The sequence below is a fragment of the Strix aluco genome, chromosome W (assembly GCF_031877795.1).
Source record: "Strix aluco isolate bStrAlu1 chromosome W, bStrAlu1.hap1, whole genome shotgun sequence".
Taxonomy (NCBI): Eukaryota; Metazoa; Chordata; class Aves; order Strigiformes; family Strigidae; genus Strix; species Strix aluco.
In genome coordinates, this window is record NC_133970.1 from 2,707,932 (window position 1) to 2,729,087 (window position 21,156).

Consider the following 21,156-nt stretch of genomic DNA (forward strand, 5'->3'; position numbering starts at 1 on the left):
ACTAAGGCCAAATGCCGGGTGCTGCACTTGGGCCACAACAACCCCCAGCAGCGCTACAGGCTTGGGGAGGAGTGGCTGGAGAGCTGCCAGTCAGAGAGGGACCTGGGGGGGTGATTGATAATGAGCCAGCAGTGTGCCCAGGTGGCCAAGCAGGCCAATGGCATCCTGGCTTGTATCAGCACTAGCATGGCCAGCAGGGACAGGGAAGGGATCTTACCCCTGGACTCGGCACTGGTGAGGCCGCCCCTCGATGAGTGGGTTCAGTTTTGGGCCCCTCACTCCAAAAAGGCCATTGAATGACTCGAGCGTGTCCAGAGAAGGGCAACGGAGCTGGTGCAGGGTCTGGAGCACAGGTGTGATGGGGAGCGGCTGAGGGAACTGGGGGGGTTTAGTGTGGAGAAGAGGAGGCTGAGGGGAGACCTCATGGCCCTCTCCAACTCCCTGAAAGGAGGGTGCAGAGAGGGGGGATGAGTCTCTTGAGCCAAGGAACCAGCGCCAGGACAAGAGGGAATGGCCTCAAGCTGCGCCAGGGCAGGGTCAGACTGGCTCTTAGGAAGGATTTCTTTGCAGAAGGGGTAGTTGGGCGTTGGAATGGGCTGCCCAGGGCAGGGGGGGAGTCCCCATCCCTGGAGGGGTTGAAGAGTCGGGTGGACCCAGCGCTGAGGGATGTGGTGGAGTTGAGAACAGTCAGTGTGAGGTTCATGGTTGGACTGGAGGAGCTTCAAGGGCTTTTCCAACCAGATGATTCTGTGACATCCCAGAGCTGGTGAGGGCCATGTCCCTTTTCAGGCATTTTCTTCACAGCCACAGAATGGGGACAACCAAGGTCAGCCCCTGAAAATTTGGGGTGGTTTTGTTGATTTGAGGAGTCAGCGTGAAGCTTTTTCTCTCTGTAAATACAGACAAAGCAGCTCAGGACAGGCATGGTTTTCCTGCAGGCCCAAAGCTGACAAGTTTGGGTGCTGGGACTGGCACCGCAACACTGGGGGTGAGGCTGCCCCTTCCCCCCCCCCAGATGCAGGGATGAGACCAAGGCCACCCAGTGTGGCAGTGGCAGAGGTGGGAAGGGCAGCTGTGGGTGGGGACACCCGGGCAGCTGGTGGCAGTGGCAGGCAGAGGGGGGGGGGTGGGACACCGAAACACCACGCTCAAATTAGCATGGGTGGGTGGAACAGACCCCAAGGAGGGAGCACCCTAAGTAACAAGTGACAGGATGAAAGGAAATGGCCTCAAGTTGCCCCAGGGGAGGTTTAGATTGGATATCAGGAAACATTTTTTCACTGAAAGGGTCGTCTACATTGGAACAGGCTGCCCAGGGCAGTGGTGGAGTCACCATCCCTGGAGGTATTTAAAAGATGTGGTGGGTTTGGCAGTGTTACGTTAATGGTTGGACTCGATCTTAAAGTCTTTTCCAACATAAATGATTCTATGATCCTTCTTGAGTGCTCCCGGGCAGCTGCCACGATCAACTCAATCCATGGGGTTTCTTTTGGTTGGTTATTTTTTTGTTTTGTTCCTTGAATTACGGACACATACTTGCTTGAGGAACCGATTTCCCTCTTTCCCTGATTTCAGGTAGCCTGACCTGCCCAGCTGGGCTGAAACTCAGCCTCCACCTGCACCTGCACCTCGCTCCTCCTCAAAGCATCGCGTTCAGAGACCAAAGCTTAGACTTTCCTTTTGCAGATCCCTCCCCCCCCCCCCCCCATCCCTAACACTCCTGTGCTGCATTTGATGCCACGGAGGAGTCACCTGCTGGCTGCAGTGTGGGGGATTTCCTACAGCCCCTTGGTGCACCTCATTTACCCCAAACCCATTTATTTTCTTTGCAACAACCTGCACGCCCACCTCCTTCAGCTCCTTTGATATTCATTTATTTTAAACTTTACCCAAGCAGCTCCTGAAAATATGCTGCAACTTTGGAAAAAATTGGGCCAACAGTATTTTGGGGGGGGGGGGGGGGGGGGGGGGGGGGGAACAACACAAAAAAACCCCCAAAACAACCCTTTTTTTTTTTTTTTTTTTTTGTTTATATCAGTTATGCTTCTCTCCAGAACTGGAGCTCTGTAGCACTGGTGTGGGATCCCACCAGGCTGAGCCGGGGCCGGGAACTGGGTGTCACCAGCTGCCTGCACCTTGCCGGCATGACCCACCCTGCCCACAGCTCCCAGCTGCTGAGGAGGGCTCAAGCCTTTCCTGCAGCATCTTCCACCAAAAGTGCTCCTCACCTTACCAGCACTGGCTGTCCTGGCAGCTCCAGTGAGCTGAGGAGCAGAAATGCTGTGGCGGGGGGGGGGGACGTGGGCGTGAATTAGGAGGTGCCTGTGGGCTGGGAGCTACTTCTTGGGACACTGAGGCAGGAGCTCACTCACTTACAGGTGAATTTTTCTCCAAACAGAATCATCTGGGTTGGAAAAGCCCTTGAAGCTCCTCCAGCCCAACCATGAACCTCACACTGACCGTTCCCAACTCCACCAGATCCCTCAGCGCTGGGTCAACCCGACTCTTCAACCCCTCCAGGGATGGGGACTCCCCCCCTGCCCTGGGCAGCCCATTCCAACGCCCAACAACCCCTTCTGCAAAGAAATCCTTCCTAAGAGCCAGTCTGACCCTGCCCTGGCGCAGCTTGAGGCCATTCCCTCTTGTCCTGGCGCTGGTTCCTTGGCTCAAGAGACTCATCCCCCCTCTCTGCACCCTCCTTTCAGGGAGTTGGAGAGGGCCATGAGGTCTCCCCTCAGCCTCCTCTTCTCCACACTAAACCCCCCCAGTTCCCTCAGCCGCTCCCCATCACACCTGTGCTCCAGACCCTGCACCAGCTCCGTTGCCCTTCTCTGGACACGCTCGAGAAAGGTGATAACTCCCGACGCCAAAAATCCATTTAATATGAAGTTCTCTCATCAAGGATGTATCACATATTAAACTGATAAGAACAGACACTACATTTGTCCCCGCTCCCAAAAGTTCTGGGTCCCTCGAACGCTGCCCCCCCCGTGACCCCCCCTTGGCCAGGCCCAAGGGGCTGTCATGGCCCCAGGTGGGCTTCAGCCCCTTTCCCCACCCGCAGCCGACATCTCCCGCGCCGGCAGACGGAGCACTACGGACATCTAGTGGCACCCACCCTGGAGGCCCTGAGATGTCCGGCACCACACAGCAGCCCCCAATCCCCCCCCCACTGGGGTACAGCCATGGCCCTGTGGCAGCACCCCAGCCAGACTCCCTTGGGGGGTGGCCTTGAGCCCTGTGGGTCACCCCAGTGCTCCCAAACAGCACCGGTGGGTGGGCAGGGGGCTGCCACGGGGACCCATCGGGTGTTGCAGAGGCCGTCTTGACCCAGATGTGAGGCATAAAAGCGAGGCGGGACGGTGCTGTGGCCAGTGGGATGGTGCTGTGGCCAGCGGGATGGGTGCTGTGGCCAGCGGGACGTCACTGCTGCGCTCACCAGCCTGGGACGGCTTCAGCAGCGCTTGTCCCCAGTCCATCCGTGCCAGGGGAGCCCCAGGACCCCCAATCCCTGTGTCCTAAAAGGCCTCTCAGGGCACACGGTGTGACACCATCTCCGCACCACCACTACCACCCCCCACCACCCCCCCAGGAGCAGCTATGGAGCAACACCCCCCCCCCCAAAAAAAAAAACCCCAAACCCCTTTGTTTTTGCAGGATTTCAAACACTGCAGCTCGCAGTGCCAGGCTGGCACCATCCTGTCCAAACCCAGGGTGGGGTTTGGGGTCCCCCCTCCAGCAGCCAGACGCGCTCGTGGGCCCCAGCTGCTGCTCAAGAGCTGTTGAACACCAGGGACAGGGCAGGGGCCTCACATCGACCCACAGCAAGGCTACGGATGAGGCTGAAAGAGGGATTTTGCCATGGGCATACACTGTACCAGCAGCTGGCAACAGGGGGTGGTCAGTGCTGCACCCCCCCACCCTGTACAGCATCTCCCCCATCCTTTTCGGCGTGCGCGCCGTCAAAAAAAATACATGTTTGTACACGTAGGCCAAGGAAAGATGAAAAAAAATACACCCCAGACTCGTGATCTTTTTGCCCAGAACGGGAAGCCCACACTCCACTCGCGGGTGAGGAGGAGCTGGTGCTCAGACTAAGACTTTCTGGTCCTGCTTTAGCTTTGTGGCATGGATTTAGGCCGAGCCTACAGCCGTGTGGTCGCGTCAGGGTGGGGGTTAAATGCGCGGCATCATGTGCCGGCAGGGTTGTTCGGTGCTTTAGAGGGTAATACCAGTGTGAGATCCAACGGTTTGGCCACGACCAGTTGCAAAAGGGTTGCTAACAGCACCGGGAGGGGGTCTGGAAAGATTTCTGGAGGGCTAAGGAGCTAAAACTGGCTTAAAGTGATGGTTGATGAGTTTAGGGAGGGACTGTGCAGCTGAACGGGAAGAGTTTTAGTTTCGGTACCTCCAGGAAGATGTTTTTTTGGGGGAAATTATCACCATTTGTATTACAGTTGTTAATCTGGCACCTCAGGACACGCGATGACATCGGTGCCCTCCATCCCGGTGCAGACAGCGCGCTGACGTTTCTGCTCAGAGTTAAACAGGCTCTGTGATTTAAAAAGGCATTTTCTCACGCTCGTAAATCATTGGGCTTCAGAGAGTTGTTTTGCCTTTTTTTCCCTTTCTCTAACCATGGGATGTGGTTGCTCACGGAGCCCAGCAGAGCCCCAGAGCACTGCAAGCGCGTTGCCCGCCTCCTGCTTTAGTCCTGGATCCCGTGACTGGTGGCGGTTTTATTTAGTTACTGAGAGGAGTTTTGCAGCCTGGTGACCTCAGCAGCGGATGGAACGGAGCTCCCGGGCACTTTTTTATCACAGGATCCCACTCACTCACCGACACATATGGCTGCAGAGACCTGATACTCGCTCTGGTCCTTGCTCCAAGACCCAGAGCTGGGCCGGTGGTTTAAAACTAATTTCCATTAATATGAGCACCCACAAAATGGTTTAAAACACCCCCTCCCCAGAGCTCGGCCGGTGGTTTAAAAATAATTTCCATTAATATGAACACCCACAAAACGGTTCTGCCCCACCAGCGTGGGGTAGAGGGGTACCTGTGAGCCTTCAGCTGCCCCGTGTGCCACGCTGGATGTGGCTTTGGGGGGGTTGCACCCAAATATTTGACACGTGGGACTAAGTCACAGTCCTGCCCCGGCGAGCTCTACGACACGGTTGGAGGCCGCAGCGAGCAGTGTGGATAGCCACAAACAGGGTGAAAGCTCTCCATGAAATTAAATAAAGAGGCCAAAGACTTGAATCTTTACCTTTTTTAATCAAAAACATACTCTGTTACAGAATTTCAGGAAAGTTAACTACAGTATATTATCCACAAACTAGGTCTAATGAAAAACATACAGTAAGCTACAAAGGAACTACTGGGAATTCCGTTGACCGCTTATCAAAAGGCAATGGCTAAAAGAAGAAATGCTTAACTAGGCTTTCATGCTCAAAAAACCCTCTCACGGTGAGTTTTGGGTTACGGGTACTTCGCAGCTCTCAATCCAGCTGAATCACAACTTAGTAGCGCTACCAAATTTCACCAAAAAGCCACAGAAAAAGGTACTGGAGCAAGAAAGCGCTAGGTGATTTTGGTGAGCTTGAAAGAATGAAATCCTGGGGAATTTAGGAGCGATGCGTCGCTCACAAGGCACAACAGCAGCCAACAGTGCTGAAAACTCTCTGAGATTTTTGTCGGCAGCAGTTCCGCTTTCCCCCAGGTGGCCCCAAGGGAAATTTTCACTCAGGGCAGCTCTCGGGGAGGCGGGAGGGGACCTCAGCAGCGTCACACGCGGCAGCTTTGGCGTCTTCCAGATCATTTTCAGGACCAGCCCCTTGAGATAAAAGCGTTTCGGGAGGGGGATGACACAACGGAAGGATACGTTGGGCATCCAGCTCCTACGTGAGCAGTGGAGAAGTGTTTCCCTTGGTTGTGTTTCAGGAGAACTTGGTGCTCACGGCTCACGCAACTGCCCGATGATGACAGGCAACCTGCAAATCTCAGCCCTGAGAAGTCCCCAAAAACCTGTCACCAGTCATGGAAACGCTCCCGTTATCAGCAGGACCAGGCAAAACCATTAATGTTTCAGTCTTTAAAAAAAAATAACCTCTCAACAATTGTGTTCTTAACAATACCTGACAATGAAGAATCTTATGATTTTATAGAGCAGATGTTACATAGCGTGGGGCCTGCCAGGAGAAGGAGGGGGAGGAAAGAGGATTTCAAATAAAAAAGTCTGAATCCCACTTAGAGGAAGACCCATCTGGCTGTCTTTAACGGGTTGCATCAAAGAAGTGACCAGCCATCCCAGTCACTCTGCTGTCGCAGAGTAAAAAAAAAAAAAGGCAAATCAAGGAGACAGTCCTTTCTAAAGCGCTTTACTCTTCAAAAGAAGAGATTAAAGATGTCTCAAAGACCACCATCAAGACGTAAACAACACTGGAAGGGTTCAGAGGCAGAAGCCTCCCCTATATACACTGGCATAGGAATTTTTTTAATGGTTCCTAGGAAAAGAATTGAGGCAGTCGTTCCTGAGCTACGCAGAGAGGACACTGTCGTCTTTTAGAAGTGTCACAAGAAAGATGGTTCTAAGGTAAGGCACAGGAGTTGGACACAAGTTCAATGACTACTGCTGCTACAGCCCTGTTCCGTGACTGGGGGAGAGCGTTGTCTCCTTTGTGCTTTAGGTCCATCTACTCTGTAAAGCAGCCAGATAATCTCCCAGGTCTTCAGGACGTTAGAGCTGTTAACGAAGTGATTTTTATCGGGGCCAAGTCCCCATCATTCTCATCATCTGCCCCAAAAAGCAGCGTAAAGAACAATTTCTAACCAGCACCGCTTAGCGGTTACAGCTCCTTCCGAGGGATTCCCGTTAGAATTAAAATACTTTTAAACCATCCCAGGGAAAAATTTTCCTCTCCTACATCTCTTCCGGGTTCATTTTAAATGCCCTCGCTTTCAAAACTTAACACGGCTAAAGCTGTCTAAACCTTCCGGTGCTAATCCCAGCTCTCCAGCACACAAAGTGAAATTACCAAGTACTCCAGCACAATGCTCGTTTTGAGGAGGGCCTAATTGAGGGTGAGAAACAAGAGGGGTAATTACTTCATGGAAAGAAGCGCAGCACCCACGGGAACTGGATTGCAAGCAAGAGAGCGCTAGCTGAAAAAAAAAAAAAAAATAAAAATACTTGTTGAATTCTATGTTTTGGAGACATTCAGAGCTGAAGAGGAGACGTGATTCTGGCATTGGTGACATCCCTGCCTACAGCGCATACGGGGATCGTCAGGGCTGTCAAGTAGCTGCAGCTCTTTTTTGAAGACATAAAGGCAAGACTGTCAAAGATTCAATGTGCTGCCGCTGAAGGGTTTCCAATCCATTATGCGCTGCCTTTTAGGCCTTGTCATAAGAAATAAAAAGTACAGAATTTAAGTTAAAGGCCTATTAAAAACTAAGAATGATATTCTCTCATTTTGCCCTTTAAGTTATGATCGTATCTTATCAGTAACTGCCTGGTGGAGAAGATGAATTCCACCTCAGGATTTTTCCTGCCTCGCGCAACGTTCACATCCCTCCTGACGCGGAGCTTGTGATTTCTTGGCTCTGATAAACTCAGCTGACATCATTGTGTGGTTCTATTCAGAATGGTTTTGGCCATTTAAATACTAGCGTTCACTGTAGGTAGAGACTTAAGGAGACTCGTCAAATATCTGCAAAAAAAACCCTGGTTTTAACAGCTGAATTCTTTCAGGCTGCAATACAGGCACCACCACCAATAGGCGGAAGCAATCTTCCACTATTTCATCAAAATTTGGCACAATCAAAACGTAACAACCGCTACAGAGGGTTTTCTGTGAAGCATAAACAGACCAGTCACCCACCAAGATCAGCACCCTGCAAACCTGCAAATTAAACCGGGAGTAAACACGTGGATTCCTGATCAAATTAACAGTCTGTGATAAGCAATTAATCAGTCAGAAGGCCAGATGCTTCCCAAAAGCCGAGGCACCTCGAACCCAGCAGTAAGACAACTCAAAAGGGAGGTTGGCAAGAAGAACGTGTAGTCGGTTTTTTCATTTCTTCCCCCAAATCGCGTTTTCTGTTGCGGATGAAGCGTAGCTGAGCTGCTGGTTAATCAGCTTCTCTGAGGATGTAGTCAGAATCCTCTAAAGTGTTCCTCAAGAATCTGAAGCAGCTTGCTTTTGGGACAAACTAGATCATTAGGAGAGAAAGGAAAATGAAAAAAAAAAAAAGTTTTAAACTAAAAGGCTTGAGAAAAGCAAACACTGTTTTTTCAAATATCAAGAAACCGCCGTGTAAGAGGCGGGGGGGGGGGGGGGGGAAGTGATCTCAGTAGAAGGGAGTCTGAAGAAGGCAACACTGTTAATGAAAATTGGGAGAAAACTCATCCCTTTGTGGCCATCGCTCCCCAAATCACCTGTCTTTTCTGCTTCCACAGCCAAGAGCGAAACAATAACTGCTGACTTCTTTCCCCCAGAGCACGGGGGAAGCAACACCTAAACGCTGTGCCTCGTAGCCCTCTGCAGATGGCTGAAACTATGCAAGAAATTTGGCAAAAAGCTTCAGAATAAGCTTTTCCAAGACTTCTACTTCTGTTAACCGCTACAACTGCGCTGCCAGGTCGGCTCGGCGCAGCACGAACTGGCAGCGCTTGAAGGACTTCACCAGGCTTAGAAATCTGTAGGTTCCAACTTAACTAAGCTCCAACTCCCTGCACACGTGCTGAAAAATGAGGAATTCCTGTTCCTCGTATCCCATCAAATAGCCAAAAAGAGATATCCTCAGGACATTTTACCGAAGAATAAAGGGAAGAAAAATTGGGACTTGCTTTCCTGGCATGTTTAAACCGACTAAAATTCCTACCACTATTGGCTGCTGCTGCTGGTCTTGCAAAGGAAAATAATCCATCACTCAAGATCAATGGTTTCAAGGTGCAGAATTACAGAATAGAAGCAAACTAAATTTATAAAAAAAAAAAAAATAATCAGGGTTTTCATGATTTTATTTATACTATTAACTAGAGAGAAAGCATACATATTGTATCTGTCATACAGTCAATACATTTGAATTTTTTTCTACTATAAATTCTCTATACAAAGTCATTGCCAATTGATACGGTCGTTGATGGCATAGGGCTGAAAAGAACCAAGAGGTATAAAAACAAGTTTGCCATCTTGCCCTGAGTGGAAATGGTGAACAGATACAAAAACTGGATCCTAAATATCGATGTCATATTCTACAGGATTTAATGGTATATGCAAGTAAAAAGAGTCATGCAACTTTTGAAAATACCTGCCAAGTTTTACTTGAGTAAAATCATAAAGTCAGTAGTAGTTATGAAAATATGTTCCTGCCATTACGTCCTCATCATGCAATTTCAGTGGCAACTTTGCAGACTGGGTATTTCCTGTTATATTTAAATTGAGTGCCAGCACTGAAAGTATCCGTTTCCTTTAGTGTTTTAAAACTCACGTGTCTATATAAATAAAAATCTAAGATATCTTTTTTTTAAAAACTAGTGAAGGGAAAAGCCCCATTTCTTTTCCTCGCTATTTTTAATCAATGCCAACAACGTATGTCTCATCCCTCACTTTTTGGCAGCTTCTACGTTTTAATCTGGAAAAATCATAACAAGATAGTCAACAAAATAAAGGAAGTCGTCTGTTAACTATTGTTCCCTAAAAAGAACATCACAAATCAGTTGGAATTTTAAAGTTGCTATAAGGTAAATGTTTATAACTATTAGAAGGAATTTTCAGATATAAATATATATATAATATATATTCTGCATACAAAAGGCTCCTGTGAGGCTTATCACCAAGATGCCAGAATAGAGAAGGAAAGTTTCAACGGGAACAACCCAATACTGTAAAGTCTCTATAAGGCGTTTACCTTTCACTTTAAGCCCTGAGCCATGTATTATGACAATTAAGTTCTGAAAATAACCAAAATCCAAATTCTGCATGTTCAGTTTCTTTCTAAGAGCAAGGCGGCAAACACATTTTTAAAACCCGGTTTTAGAAGATTAAGCAGAACAAAAGTAAAATATATCTTCAGGTTATAAACAGAATTGTATTTTACAATCCACCATCCTCACAAGATAACGGCCCACAGCAGTGCAGCAGAGGGATCTCAGTCTAAAGGTTGTGGGTCTGCAATAGGCATGGTATGAAGTACTTCATCTAGAAGCTGGAGGGCACGGTGTAAGTGAATTTCGATCCAGCACGGCGTCTCTTTGATGCTCTGTCTCGGGTAATCAGGTCCCCAACCTTTTACAAAACTCATCCTGAGTATGCATAAGCGGCGAAGGTCATCTACACCGATTCCGGCAGCAGCTGACAAACCTAAACAGGAGAGGTTTCACGTGAGTGTTCACAGACATGTTCTTTTGCCTGGCTCTTTCTTCACGTACAGTTCCCTCTCGGCACAGCCAAGGCCAACCCACATTTCTAGATCTCTGCTATCAAATAAAACACAACGATTATTTCGCGTTTCCTCCAATTAAATTTTTTTTTCACCGTTCTGCAATCTTGAAAGGGTGCTGAAATAAAGCTCCCTAGAATAAAGCAGATGTGACAAAACAATGTCTTACATGATACAACGCCTGTAAACCTTATTTAGGAAATACAGTCAAAAAATATTCAATTCAAAATATTCAAAAAAATAAGAACTCAGACCGACCACCTGCAGGATGCTGGAATGGCAAATCACACTACTTACTTCTAATAAAATAAAAAGATGAATACAGCTGACAAGCTTCAAAGTGCAAGTGTGGCTAAGACAGAAGTAAAATATATTCCTGAAAATGCCTTCAGCAGTTTGTAGGATGGCTGGGAAGTGCCACGTGGCAACACAAGGAATCCACAAAATACTACGGCACATAAAGCAGCCCAAGACACATAAGTACTTACACTTTTAAAAGTGCTTAGGTACAATCTCAAGGAATTCAGTAACTGAGAAAACTCTAGCCCAGAATAACAAGGGGAGAGAGGAAGGGGAGAGAGGAAGGGGAGAGAGGAAAGGGAGAGAGGAAAGGGAGAGAGGAAAGGGAGAGAGGAAAGGGAGAGAGGAAAGGGAGAGAGGAAAGGGAGAGAGGAAAGGGAGAGAGGAAAGGGAGAGAGGAAAGGGAGAGAGGAAAGGGAGAGAGGAAAGGGAGAGAGGAAAGGGAGAGAGGAAAGGGAGAGAGGAAAGGGAGAGAGGAAAGGGAGAGAGGAAAGGGAGAGAGGAAAGGGAGAGAGGAAAGGGAGAGAGGAAAGGGAGAGAGGAAAGGGAGAGAGGAAAGGGAGAGAGGAAAGGGAGAGAGGAAAGGGAGAGAGGAAAGGGAGAGAGGAAAGGGAGAGAGGAAAGGGAGAGAGGAAAGGGAGAGAGGAAAGGGAGAGAGGAAAGGGAGAGAGGAAAGGGAGAGAGGAAAGGGAGAGAGGAAAGGGAGAGAGGAAAGGGAGAGAGGAAAGGGAGAGAGGAAAGGGAGAGAGGAAAGGGAGAGAGGAAAGGGAGAGAGGAAAGGGAGAGAGGAAAGGGAGAGAGGAAAGGGAGAGAGGAAAGGGAGAGAGGAAAGGGAGAGAGGAAAGGGAGAGAGGAAAGGGAGAGAGGAAAGGGAGAGAGGAAAGGGAGAGAGGAAAGGGAGAGAGGAAAGGGAGAGAGGAAAGGGAGAGAGGAAAGGGAGAGAGGAAAGGGAGAGAGGAAAGGGAGAGAGGAAAGGGAGAGAGGAAAGGGAGAGAGGAAAGGGAGAGAGGAAAGGGAGAGAGGAAAGGGAGAGAGGAAAGGGAGAGAGGAAAGGGAGAGAGGAAAGGGAGAGAGGAAAGGGAGAGAGGAAAGGGAGAGAGGAAAGGGAGAGAGGAAAGGGAGAGAGGAAAGGGAGAGAGGAAAGGGAGAGAGGAAAGGGAGAGAGGAAAGGGAGAGAGGAAAGGGAGAGAGGAAAGGGAGAGAGGAAAGGGAGAGAGGAAAGGGAGAGAGGAAAGGGAGAAAAAAGAGCCTCACACTCTCTTCTTCCTCTTCTCAAGAATCTCAAGTTTTCCTAAACCTAGTCAAGGACTTTGTTGCTCAGTAATCCCCATTGTTTTGAATAACATTTTTTTGAGCTCAGACCTCAAAGATAATTTTTCAAGGTCAGGTCTAAGCAGCCAGAAGTATCTCTGTTTAAAGGAAGAGAGTTATGTTATTTGACCTTGTATATAAATGTTTTCTCTACTGCATTTCCAACGTCCCCTGAAGAGCACAGAGCGAGACCTGGTGTGTGGAGCAGGTACTCAGGGAATAAATACAGACTTACCAGGGTGCCAGCCCAGCCCCAGCTCCCCCCAATCCTCCTACTCCATTCCATGTTCATCTGCCCTGTCGCAGGGGCAGGGGGTGGCTGGGGGGGTGCTGTTAGGAGGCGGAGCTGTGGAATTTGTTTGCAGGTTAAGGAAAAAAAGGAGAGCAAGCAGTTAATTTACTTACTGATGGCTGGGGCTATTCCACCTACTGATCCTGGTCCAGGGATGTTTCCAGCTACTGCTGCAGCTTGAGCAGCAGCAGCAGCTTGGGCAGTGGCAGCCTGCTGTTGCATCTGACGGTGACACTGGCGTAAATCAAACACCTTTAAAGAAAAAAAAAAATAAGTATCAGACTGTGTAGACTTCCCAAAATCAATGAAGGAAAGAATTCCTCAACTCCCACCCCCGATAATCTGGACCTCTCTGCTCTCCCAAAGCAACTCCTACAGTCTCACCATCCACTTGGGTAAAAGCAAATCTTCCCCGACTAGTTTAATTTTTAACAGAAATAATCCACTAAAGCTGATTCTTAAAGACTCTTCTCATATGATGTCACCACCACTGGCAATACCAGAACCTGGCTGAGCTGAGCAGGCTAAAGCAGCACCCCGTGCAGAATCGACTGCAGGATCAGAGTCTGAAGGATGCTACAGGGCTGATAAAATCCCAACTTTTTAGTTAAATCCCAGGATTTCCAAAAAATAGGCATATAAATTAAAATGGAAGCCAACAAGTCCTGCTTAACTTTTCAGGTTTTATTCTTCTTTGCTGCTTTAGCGAAATGTGTTAAGTCTCTTTAAAAGAAATACCAATAATTGATAGGCCTGAAGTTTCAGCAGCTACGTTTGAGGTTGTTGGCATTTTATATCTTTGTGATCAGGCTTGGCACTAATATACACAGGAACTCTGTTCTCATGCTACAAGGCTTGTACGTTGAGGTTGCTGGGGTTTCTTTCACCTTCATTACACAACCTGCCTGCAAAACTGTGGATTTAAAAATAAAAAAAAAAAAAACTTTGCAAACTTCAGGCAGGTTCTCTCTCCTTCAAGAATGGTTTTTTACAAGTGCCCTAAATAAAGTTGTAAGTCTGGCAGAGGAACGTCCGAGTAAGAATCTCCTGAAAATCATTTGTTTCCACGCAACTTTCAGTGACCTCTGGATCACTTCATGTCCATAACACTTTAACACACACTTTACACTTCTGTGTTTACACACGCTTTCCCAACTTTTCTTGTTTTGGAGAGAGAGAGTGAAAAAAGAGATAAGCTATGCTACAAATTTTAGTAGCAGGTAATTTAAAAAACGGTAAGGCTAAAAATACAAAAAGCTGCTATCGATTGTTTGCAATGAAATCAAAAGTTATTTTTGCAGTATCTAGATGATACTTTCAGTTAAGTTGATTTTTTTAAATGACTCTAAAGTGACTTGGTCAGGTTTTAGGGTTTTTTAAAGGAGAATCAAAAGCAAAGTTACATTTATTTCAGTGTCTCATAGCTTCCCTAACATTTACAAGAACTAAATGTATGCTATTTCCCCCCCAGTTTTCATCCAGGAACATCAAACCCACCTTTATATATGCACTTGGGTAAATCTTGTGCACAGCATCCCCTGGTGCACGCCCTGCTTCTCTATCCAGGTAGTAACTCTGAACGAAGACCGCGTGGTCACTGAGGCATCTGACCCACACGTCTCCTTCGCCTTTGCACTCCAACTGCACCCCTTTACCTATGTGCAACCTTAAAAAGATAAACAGTTCCAATGCACCTGTGTGTACATACTATAAATCAGACCTAAGTAAGGCAGAAATAATTCTCCCAGCTCTCAGTCATCTGTGATACCTTAATTCACACTCGGCTCACACAAGGACTTGAAATTGTAATTATTATCTGAGGTATAAGTTAGTATGTAGTAACACAAAATCTGCAAAAGAAAAAAACGTCTGTAATAGCACGTCAAGATCGATGGCAAACACAGAATGTAGAAGCAATGATGTCTGAATAGCAACTAACACACTCCCTGACAATACAGAGCTGGGATACCAAACGCATTCAGTTCTTGCTCCGAAGTGTAAAATCCCACAAGGATTCTAATACAGAAAGTCACTCAAGTACACACACAAAGCCACATTTTAATGCAGAACTGTATGTTCATTTGGATCAAGTTACAGCAATCTAGCGTTTTGATTGTCACAGTGCAACATTTCTGAAGACGTGGAATCGGTTTTATTCCTTTTCAAAGAAATAAAAAAAAAAATAAAAAAAAGCTGCAAGATTGCTTCGGTTCTCTGTGCTTCCGCATCAAAGCCTAGCACATGCATGGTGAGAATGAATGAAAATCCAACCAGCTCTCCATCAACCTTTCTCCACTCCTTTGACAAATCTATATATTGCAGTTATTCTCACGTCGCTCTGTGGTGCGGAGAGCCAATATTCAGCTTGCATACATAATGGCACGAGTTGCTAATTTTATCCTGGAAGGCACAGCCTTTGAAAGCAATGAAAAGCAACGCGCTACGGCAAAGCACTGAAGGTCTTTGTCACCCTGTTCACATTTTGAATGCGTTACAGGACTGGCCTAGAAAGATATATTCTGCTAGAGTTAATGCAGTTAAAACCACACCATACTTGGAATTTTAAAAGGGAGGCACACACTGCAGGTAAAACGAAAATATTATCAAATACCACAGACAGCTGGAGTGTTTGGGATCTGCAGAATACCTTGCTCTCTCAATGGCTTCTGTTCTATGCACGTTGGAAAGCTGGCCCAGGCAGAAACGGTCTCCTCCAGAAGGATCCACATATCCATCAACAGTAACAATTGGACAGCTCGAAGGGACTTTAAATGTTTCCCCAACTTGCACGTCCATTTCAAAATATGCGATTGAACACCAATATTCTGGAGCTAAAGAACATATACAATTAACTGACCGAAGGGCACAAAAAACCCCCCTATAAACCCATTCCAGACAATCAATTAAGCCCTTCTGCAACTGCATCTGGCATTCAGAGTAAGAGCACACAATCACATAAGTTCAGATAGACAAAGGCATGTCTGCTAGCACAGAAAAATACTGCCTGCTGCAACGGACACGGGCTTGTTGTTTTTATTTGAGCACCCATCAATGCGGGGGGCTTTTGTAGTCACCATCTTACAAGTCTTTGTACAGTTTTTAATTCAGTTAGATTCTGTAAACCTGCACCTTAGGGCTATAGCTTGATTTTGCCCTCCTTCAGCATAAAGAACTAATACATATATGCCTGTTCATGACTAGGCTGAGAGAAACTAACTCTGAAACAGGTCTGGCTTAAGATATAGGAGTAACTACCTCCTAGGTGAAACCACTTTGCTCTATCCTCCCTGCAAAGCAAACTGGATTGGGAAAGCAGGGCAACGGGGCAAAAACATCAAAGATCACATAGTGATCTTGTCTGCACACAAGAACGACAGGCATGGGATAAAACAAGGAAGTATTAAGCAAGGGAGCAGAACAAAATGGCGTGTTTTAACAGCAAAGAGGTGCCTTTTAACTCATATTGTTTTAAAAACTGGCTACAAAGGGAAGATGGTACTTGGAAGAAGCTACCATGTGAGGAAGGGGAAACCCTGACTCCCTAAGAGGATGCTACTGAAATCCAAACACTTAAGTAAGCTGGTAAACCTGGCAAAGCACACAAAGTGATTTTGTGTGTGTGTACCAGCTGCTCACGTGCTACCTGGGAGCAACTGGCTTATCAAACTTTCAGCAGTTTGCTGTGTGTGCTCTGAAGTGTTAAGAGTTTCCCTCTTCAGATGCATTAAAACCCAAAGTTGCCATAAGCTCAAGTCACTGGGGATTTTGGGGACTCTTTGCCGGCCGTCCCATTTAACACGCAGCTTGTTGGGGAGGACAAAAGAAAAATCAGCCCTACAGGGTACTCAAAATAGGGGAAGCTGAAGAGTTAATGTGACAGCAGCTAAACACAGGCTGGAAAAGCCAACAGGAAAAAGAGCTCTCCCAGTGCCGTAAGCGGTACTTGTTCATTACGAACCACAGCACCCAACAGCACGCCTACTTATCTTAAGAAACTGTTCTGGTTTTATTAGAAAAGAGTAAAATAAGGTGCCTGAATGCCTTTTTAAACCTTCAAATAAATACTCGTGTCCCTGAGGACTGAATAGGATGAAATCAATGGGTGAATCAATAAGGTGAAAAAGACATACTCAATAATACGTAATACAATTTAGCTACAGGTAAGTTCACCCAACAATTATCAACAGTTTTGTTTCTGGTACTGATTTAGTCACTGGCCAATGAATAAACACGTTAAACTTTTAGGTTTTTCAACTATGCAGCTCCCCCCGTGCAGGCAACAGCTTTGCTGTTGTTAGAAAGAGAATATATCACCTTGCACGGAGCTAGCCTGTACTGCAAGACAAGACTTTTTTGGTTCCACAAACTTCTACAATTAATGAAGACTCTTGGAAAGAATGGAGAGGTCCAACAAGGCACCTCAGCACCAAAATTCTAAGGGCAACACCTATCTTTCAGGGTATCTGGCTGCAATGAGGAACTCATAGATTATGGATCCAAGAGGGCTTTGGCATGACCTAAGCTCCATGATGTTTCTAAGCAGGCAAGAAGTACAAATTCAGGCACCCTGTAAAGTTTAGGATGGAGGACATTCAGAGTTCAGACACCTCTAGGGTAGGAACCAGCTCAGTGTGGGTTTGAGGACTGCAATTTTTGACTTGGGCAGCTAAATTAAATTCACAGAGTACGCCACTATTTCAAAACAGAGGTCCGAACTCAAAAAGAAGACTTATCACAAAATGGTTCCTCTCCTCCTTTCCTGCACTTTTGAATATATGTCTCACAAATTTCAGAGCACTTGATACAGGGAAAAAAAAAAAAAAGACTCAAACCATAAAGTTTTCATAACATTTAGCATTACATGTTAGATTTTACTCACCAGGATGATTTGATATAGGAGGCTGGAATGCAAGTTCATTGTGAACTGGCCCTTTAAAAGAAAACATGCATTTTGTTTTACACAAGGAAAAAATAAAGTTTTCTTTCTTAACTTGTTTTCCTAAGAAAAAAGACTTATGAGGATGCCAGATGTTATAAATCCCAGTCATTTCTGAATCAATTGGCCAAATCTGATAGGGGAGGAAAATGCCCACAGAGGAATTACACTGTTAGAGGTTTCCTAAAAATTCAGAAGTCGAGCAAAGAGCTCCATTAGTATCCCAGGAGGAAAGGCTGCATGCTGCTCAAGCCAGACCCAGCTCCAGGAGAGAGCACAAACCAGATGTAGCATGGAAATGTAATAAAAATAGGACTTAGGCTTCACATCTGCCCTCAAGTCGGGCAAGGAGAGAATCACTGTAGAGAGACATGTGATATATGTGATATAAATCTGTCAGAAACCACACTTCATTAGTTTCATCAATCGCAAAACAAGTTGCCCAGCAGGCTGTGGACTTGACCACAAGAAACAGTCCCTGAAGATGGAAAAAGCCCTGGAGAAAAGGGCCTACAGAAAAAAAAATACTGACTGTGGTCTTGGTATCGGTCAGTTTATTCTCTCCACTTTTATAAAGTAACTAGGTCCCTTAGAAGCAGCAGAGAACAAGAAGGAAAGACTTAAACATAGTATTATAAGTAACAGCAGCTTTTGCAACAAGATGTCAAAACAGGCACAACGTTGGTAGGTGTCAAAACATGCAACTTTGTGAAGTGAGAAAAGGCAGCAGCCAAGAAAAGCTTTGTGTGGTACCACCAGCCAGTTACAAATATTAATTATGGAAAGATACATGCACTGAGAAACATTTATAGAGTTTCTACAGCACCACTGAAGTTTTTACATCCTATATTTCTGACAAATAAGATGAGAAATGAAGTAGGAACCTAACAGAACAAAATAATGAAACTTTAGATACTTGTGGTATCTAAACCACAATTTTCTGGATAGAAACAAGCTGAAAAGTCATTCTAACATTAACTCACAGTATATTCTCCTCTCCACTAACAATGACTGCTGGAAACAGGTGTTCTGGTTAAGTACTGTACCAGAAAATAAAGAACTGTTCTACCTTTTTGCCACAAAATTTCAAAAAACTTTAATTTGGGTGGGGCTTTTTTGCACTATACTCTTATAATGCATACGCTGTGCTAGACACACTGCAAGTTTGATCACTTTTTTTTCCCCCTTCCCATCTCCTGTACCTTAAAACAAAGAGGCTGTGGTCCTATTTTGTAGATTTAAAAGATTTTCAAGTTTGTGTGTCAAATGTACTCATGAATCAGGCTGTGGCAAGACCACTTTATTGACAATATTACTGCACGAGCTTTCACAAAGTTCTTATAAAGTGGTTCGTGTACATGGACACACGTCTTCCAAAGCTTAATGTAGGTTGTTACATCATTAAGAGACGTCTTCAAAATTTCTAGAAAATAAAAACAGCCAGGAACTTCCAAGTTTTGAAAGAAAAATATCCAAACAACACATGCCGAATCAACTTCCTTTTCCACAAAGGAAATATTTACTATAGGATTGCAAAGCTTTAAAAACAGAGGTTTAGAAAGGAGATGCTAGTTTTGCTAGGTATAGTAAGACAACTGTAATACAGATGGCATCACTATAGCTATCAGAATTTCTAATCTCTGCTGCTTTAATGAAGAAAAGTCCTTCAAGCTCATATGTAACTGTCAGAATATACTAAACACGGTAGTTCTATAATGAGGAAAAAAAAAAAAAAAGGATTTGGGGGTAAAGAATAACCACAAACGAGCACCCAACGTTCAAGAAAACTGAAAATAAAGTGATTCCTTACAGTAATGTCCAGGATGCATAGGTGGATGATGCTGAAGATGGCCATTCTGGTGGTGAGGTATGGTAGGTGTGTAGGCTGCTGTCCGACTTCCAGTCCAAGTTGTAGTACTATCTAGAAAAAGAAAGGAGTGGTTGGTTTTTAAGGGAGTTTTTCCGCATCTCCCTTCTAATCCTCTATTTCTCCTGAACATTTGGAAACTGGTTTTTAGAAAACTAAGAAGAGTGCACATATGTATATACTCACTGTGATGGTAAGTGGCTGGCTGAGCTGTAAACCCATTCTGCTGAGTTCCTGGCTGAGGCCCTGAAGCAATCTGTAAGAGTCCATCACTATGGCTACCTGTCAATATACTGGTAGGTTGACCTGGTAAAAAAACACACTACCTATTCATGAACGTTCCAAAATTTTAATTAAGAAGAGCTCAGCACTACTGGGGAGGAAAATACACCCAACTAAGGGCACTGCAATACACAGTTCCTACAAGTTTGGTTTCAGTATTTTTTTTCCACCCCCCAGAGCGTCTTAGGAAACGTGAAGCAAGATGCTCTGCAGCAGCTAATTTTGACTCGGACACCCTTAATATTTTAGGAGTAGAAGTATGCAGAGAACTCTGGTTATCAACCGCATCTTTTGCTTTGTTCACATCTCATTTTGGAGTTTGAAAGGAAAGAAGAGGAGATGTCACAGTTTTTATTGAACGACAGAGCTGGAGTAGATTTGGTATGAATCCAAACAGGCCAACAGTAAGTCCAATAAATTGCTTATTTTCAGCATGTTATAACTACTGTTCCTAAGGAGGACACTGGCTTAAATTTACGTTCCTCCAAAACGTACTGAACAGTGGTTTATTTTTAAAAATAGTGCTTGAATAGAGCTGCATACATCACTGGACTCCTTCCTGAGAAAGTTGCTGGGGTTTTTTTCTCCCAAATAAATATTTCAAGAATTGTCTAAGCTTTAAAGGAAAACTACAGATATTTCAGAACAGGTTAACAGAATTTGATTTTAAAAGGCTTCAGCTCAGCCATTAACACTAAACTGATCAGCAGGTTCACAAGTACACTTGCACTCTCAAACTGGTGTGGCTAGCAGAATTTAACACATTGAAAACTTGAACTAAGACCTGAAAATGAGCTTTTTTTCCCTGTCCACTTGGCTCCAACAATTACAGCACCGAGGAGAAGTTGTTATTGACTGTTAACTGTTGTGCAAAGGCAATACAATTAAACTGCCCTTCCCTTTTTTCTCTGCTGGAGACAAATAGAGACACTGTATCTCAGCTTGGCAAAACCATCGTTAATTTTAGCCAAAAAGTCGCGAGCTGGAATTAAAGAACATTATCAAAACACCACGCCACCGTAATTCAGATTTGATACCACGAAATGCATGATAAGCACACATCTTTGATGTTAAAGTGACGAAGAGTATGTGAAACCCCTCCAAACTTCATGGCTTCCCTACGTTAGGGCTGCAGGACGCTGCATACGTAACTGCTTTACCGTCCTGCTGGAGTGAAGTGTGAGGTTTGATGTGGGTCAACCACGCTCTTCCACTTGGACCAAATACAGATGGAAAAGAAAGAAAAACTTCAGCGCAGCACTCCAACGGACTCGTGAAAATATTAATTAGGGCTGTCACTCTGCTAGTACGGTGGGCCATTATAAAAATAATCAAAACTGGAAGATTCATTTTGTCAGCTGTGGAACACTAAAGAGTTGTCTGAAAATCTCTCGATGCTGCCACCTTACAGTAGAGCTGTTTGTTGTCCTGCTTGCTGCTCTTAATAAAATAATAAAATTCTTCCATTCCTACAGCAATTATTTCAATAGCCATGATGTTTTGTCAGTGGTCAATTATTTTAAACATCGTATCACTGAACCTTTGGCATATCCAAAGCAGTCTTGTGACACTCACGTAGCGTCACTCTCACTGAAAAAAGACTGAGTCACCAGGAAAAGTTACTCAAATTATGCTCCAAGTTAAAACCTTACGTTAACGCTTACGAGACAGCCTAGATCATATCACCACCCCCTGTGTTTGCGTGGCGTGGTAACACCACAG

The 21,156-nt window shown here is 45.5% G+C and overlaps 1 protein-coding gene across 3 annotated transcripts in view; it reads right to left on the reverse strand.

The window, feature by feature from the left end:
* Positions 1-5,257: 5,257 nt before the first annotated feature.
* Positions 5,258-21,156, reverse strand: part of LOC141917868 (mothers against decapentaplegic homolog 4) — a 29,566-nt gene continuing 13,667 nt past the window's right edge. The window contains exons 6-13 of one of the 3 annotated variants that reach the window (XR_012621486.1): positions 19,339-19,458; positions 19,096-19,206; positions 17,229-17,279; positions 14,997-15,180; positions 13,847-14,015; positions 12,463-12,601; positions 8,441-10,367; positions 5,258-8,214 (exon numbers count right to left, since the gene is read on the reverse strand). Coding sequence is in view for 2 of the 3 variants with exons in the window: in XM_074811496.1 (XP_074667597.1) it covers positions 10,156-10,367; positions 12,463-12,601; positions 13,847-14,015; positions 14,997-15,180; positions 17,229-17,279; positions 19,096-19,206; positions 19,339-19,458 (986 nt within the window). In the remaining variant the exon portion in view is untranslated. Of the gene's footprint in view, positions 10,368-12,462; positions 12,602-13,846; positions 14,016-14,996; positions 15,181-17,228; positions 17,280-19,095; positions 19,207-19,338; positions 19,459-21,156 lie in introns of all 3 variants that reach the window. The other 2 variants (XM_074811496.1, XM_074811497.1) reach the window with 2 other exon arrangements.